This window comes from Triticum aestivum, chromosome 1B (assembly GCF_018294505.1).
Source record: "Triticum aestivum cultivar Chinese Spring chromosome 1B, IWGSC CS RefSeq v2.1, whole genome shotgun sequence".
Classification (NCBI taxonomy): domain Eukaryota; kingdom Viridiplantae; phylum Streptophyta; class Magnoliopsida; order Poales; family Poaceae; genus Triticum; species Triticum aestivum.
In genome coordinates, this window is record NC_057795.1 from 54,207,478 (window position 1) to 54,211,849 (window position 4,372).

At 42.2% G+C, this 4,372-nt stretch overlaps 1 protein-coding gene across 1 annotated transcript; it reads right to left on the reverse strand.

The window, feature by feature from the left end:
• Window positions 1–2,516: 2,516 nt before the first annotated feature.
• Window positions 2,517–3,473, reverse strand: LOC123086350 (uncharacterized). The gene has a single exon (XM_044508111.1). It carries the CDS (start codon window positions 3,389–3,391, stop codon window positions 2,735–2,737), a length of 657 nt encoding a protein of 218 aa, XP_044364046.1. The 5' UTR covers window positions 3,392–3,473; the 3' UTR covers window positions 2,517–2,734.
• Between the last annotated feature and the right edge of the window lie 899 nt (window positions 3,474–4,372).

Below are 4,372 nucleotides of genomic sequence, written 5' to 3' on the forward strand. Positions count from 1 at the left end.
TTGTTTGGACTTTCAGAAAATGTATCTTCGTTCTAAATTTTGTTGACATGTTCAAAAAAAATGAAGATACAAAATTTGTTCCAATTTTTTTTAAAATGTATCTTTTTTGTAAATTTGTGAAAAAAATCGAAAGATGTTTCCCTTTCGAAAATAACTGGGAATTTTTCAGATTTTCTTCCTTCTTTCAAAAAAATCACATTCTCCAAAAATGCTTGAAATTTCAAAATATGTTTCCATTTTTTAAATGTAACAAAAAATTTAAAAAAGGAAGAATAATTTAGAACCTCATGCTACTGTAAAACCCTCGCTGCAGTACCATCCCTACTACTCTTTGCTATAGTTGTCTGCTAATGAACCCATGCAGTCGGGCATTGCCCTGTGCGTTGCGCCTCCTCCTACAAGCGTCCAATAGGAGCTCCCCATGCAAAAGGGTTAGCTCCCCAGCGAGCCATTATGGGATGACCACAAACACGGGCAATTAATTCACCAATTTTTTTATGTTCTTAATTAATAATGTAGAGATTTTTTAAATTTTATATTGAAAATATTATCAAAATTAATTTTAACCATATAAAAAGTATACATGGAAAAATACAACTCATCTCTCCAATACTAGATGTTTACATATTTCAAAAGAAATGTTTATCTTATATTTCAAACATTTTTAGCATATAAAAAAATCATTAATTTAAAAATACATCTATTTGAGTAAAGTTGTTCATGCATGTCATACATTAAAAGGAAAAAAAGATAAACTACAAAAAATAGGAAAGCAAAATGAAAATGAGAAAGAAAAGGGAAAAGGGAAAAGGAAAACAATAGATGAAAAGAAGGTTGCCCCTTGCTCGGCCTTTCCCAGCGTGAAACACTTCAATAGTTAGTTCTCTTTTTTTTTCCTTCTTTCTATGAGGGGAAGCGCAGAGACCTCCTAATCGGCGCATTAAGTGCCAGGAAGTTGCCTGGCACTCAATGGTGGTCGATTTGGGCCTCCGCCCATTATGTTGTTCTTCCGTTTGTACGCCCACTATGTAGTTCTTCCGTTCGTACGCCCACTATGTAGTTCTTCCATTCGTATGGTCGCTCCCATTTTTCAGCTAGATTTTCCTATTATCTATTGTGTTAGACTTTACGTATTTAATAAAAAATGAAAAATCAATGAGTTTATCAATTTGAAAAAAAACAAGAAGTTGTCAAACAAGTCCATGAACTTTTTAAAAGTTTGTGAATTTTAAGAAAATATATCACGAATTTTAAAAAATCATGGATTCAAAAAATTCACGAATTTGGAAAAGTTTAATAACTTATGAAAAATGTTCGTGCATTTTTAAAAATTCATGAATTTTAAGAAAAGCATGATTTCGCTTTTTTGACAATTTGAAAAAACCCCATGAACTTGAAAAAATTGTGAATTCTAAAAACTTTAAAAAGATTCACGAATTTTAAAAGGAAAATGAAGAAAAGGAAAGTGAATGAAAAAACAAAAAGGGAAGAGGAAAATAAAAACCGTTAAACCTAATGAGGAAAAAAAATGAATGCTACACTTACGGGAATTTTCTACGGAAAACACTTACGGGGCTGAGGTGTAGGCGCATGGATTAATCATGGGCCGGTCCCCACACTTAAATGCAAGGGAGCTATTGATTGTATTGGCACACGTCACCCCGTCAGTTCCTTGCATAACCCCAGCCCCGTAAGTCTAGCATTTTTGCGTTCATGGTGTCTGAGTGCAAAGGAACGATGGAGTAGTTGTCATTGGTGGCCTCGTCGACCATCGGCTAGTTCAACGCCAAGAAAGAGTTGCATCTTGTCCATGGCGTCCGTGTGTAGAACGACGATAAAGTTATTGTCATTGGTGGCCTCGTTGCATCTTGTCAATGGTGTTCATGTGCAGAGCGACGATAGAGTTCCTTGTTATTGGTGGCCGACTTGTTCCTCTCAAGAATTGTTGTGGAGTAGTCATCTCTGCTCGGATTCTTCCATCTTGGGCGCCCTACACGATTAGGAATAAATGTGTGTTTGAACGATTCAAAATTAATAGTAGATCACACGCTGATAAAAGATTAATGCATCCCACATTTTTACATTTACATTATTTAATTGTCTTACACATGTATATACTCTCCATTTGACTATTACAATTGACTGTCCATAAAATTCAACTACTACACCCCAAACAGAGAAAATAGGAACATTTTACTTTGCTAGAACAAAAACAGGATGAAATAGCTTAAAATGAAAACACTGAAATACTGCACAAAATCCCTTCAAGACTGAGCTGTACATATTGGTACCACCTCTTCTAGGGTTGAAACCAAGATGTGTTGGGAGGTGAGCTTGGTAAGAATGAATTATTGCTCACTACCGCTCATAAGGTACACGAGTGGTCAGTGATGGCTGCATGCATCGTCCTGATGCATAGGTCAGGAATCATTTTTTTTTAGATACAGATTATCCAATAACTGTTATTCGACGATTGAGGGGTAAAAAACACCAAATAAGTAACCACACCGGTTGTATGCATATATGTAACAAGAAATAAATATAGCACAATCACAAATAAGTTACAAGCTGATGATATATGTGTTACTCATTTGCTACGAATGGAAGCTACTACTGTACTGTAACTCGAGTAGAAAATTGATTAAAATATACTGAATATATTAATTACTTCTCCGTAGGAAATAGAATGCCAAAAAAAGGACCGATGACAAGTCCGGCATGCAAATGGCGGCATTCACCGGCCGGGCGGCGGCTCGGCGACCTCGACGTCGACGGTGGTGGTGCAGGCGAGCAGGCGGCGGAAGATGGCGCGCACGGCGCCGCACGACGCCTCCTGCAGCCTCCTCACCACGGCGCACCCTTTCTTCTTCCTCCGGCGCTTCCTCCTCCCGTTGCTGCCGCCAGTAGTCCCGCGGCGCCCGTCTTGATCCCTCCCGGAGTACTGACCTCCACCGCCACTCGAGCTGCCGAATGAGCTTCCGGCGTCGGATCCGCCGCCGCCGCCGCCCCGGTGCGGGAGGAAGCTGGGGAAGACGGCGGCGCGCTCCCGGACGCGGCCGAGGCACGCCATGGTGCGCTCCGGGACGGTCTCCTTCCGCGTCGAGAAGGTGTAGCTGCGCAGGTACATCTGCCGGCACGAGTAGCTGTCCACCACCTGCGGGCTCTCGCCGCCAACATCGACGCCAGCCCCGCGGCGCATGCTGGCGCTGCCGCCGCCGTAGCACGCGGCGGCAGCGGGGCTCTCCGGCTGCTGGCGGTGGCGCCGCGCCATGGCGACGGACCGGACGAACTCGGCGTCGGACTCGGGCCACTTGTATAGGCTGACGTAGCTGGCGCGCACGGGCACGCGCGCGTCCACGCACCCGATCGCCGCCTTGCACCCGCCCGCCATCGATCGCCGGCGAAGCTAGCTAGCTGATCTGCGCTGGTTGGAGTGGGGTATATAAGAGTAAGAGACAGCGCGAGTGGCACTGGCGATGGGCGTGCATGTGAGAGCGTGAGTGAGTGGGTGGCGTTGGTTGCAAGGAAAGGTGGTGCGTTTTCTTGCTGGGGGAATCATCATGCGGCATCATCATCGCCTGCGTCCCATGCTCCCAGTGCTGCTCGCTCCATTGCTCGTGGATCCTGGTCGGCCCTGCGTCCGCGTGGCGTGGGGGTCAAATCCAGTGGCCTTCTGCGAGCACCAGCCTGAGTGAGTAAAAAATGTCAAAACTTCGGTACACATGCACCGGCATGATAAAACAAATCGATGCTATCTAGTGAATCCATCATTTACCTAGCATTCTCGATCGATCGGCTTTGATTTGTAACCTTTTTTAAGAAAATTTTTACTTTTCTTGCCCTATGACCTATGTTATTGGTGATTCTAGATTTGTTGGTCCTTGAACTCCAATTTCACTCACCTCCGTTCAACCTAGTCAACCTAGTCAACACTCAACACTCAACACAGAAAAATGAAAAATAAATTTCAAAATCAGATGAAAATGACATGGCAGATAGGTTTTGCACACACAACCTAGTCAACACTCAACACAGAAAAATGAAAAATAATAATACATATTTAGTACAAAAAGGAAAATAGAAAATAATTTGGCAAGAATCAAGAAGATTGGAAATGTGGTAATTTTTCGTGAATGTTCACAACTGTTCTTAGCCTTTTCTCTAGTTCTTTAGTTTTCCATAGTAGTCCCAAAATTGCAGTTTGTTCGTTCCCACATTCTAGTAAGTTTTCCAAAAAAAATTCATTTTTCTTACTTATTCAATTTCTATTTTCCAGCTTTCCTCCATTTTTTCAGTTATTTTGCTTTCTTTCAGATTTTTTATTTTATTTATTTTCTGTACTTTTTCTAGATTTTAGAAAGCGCCACTATCT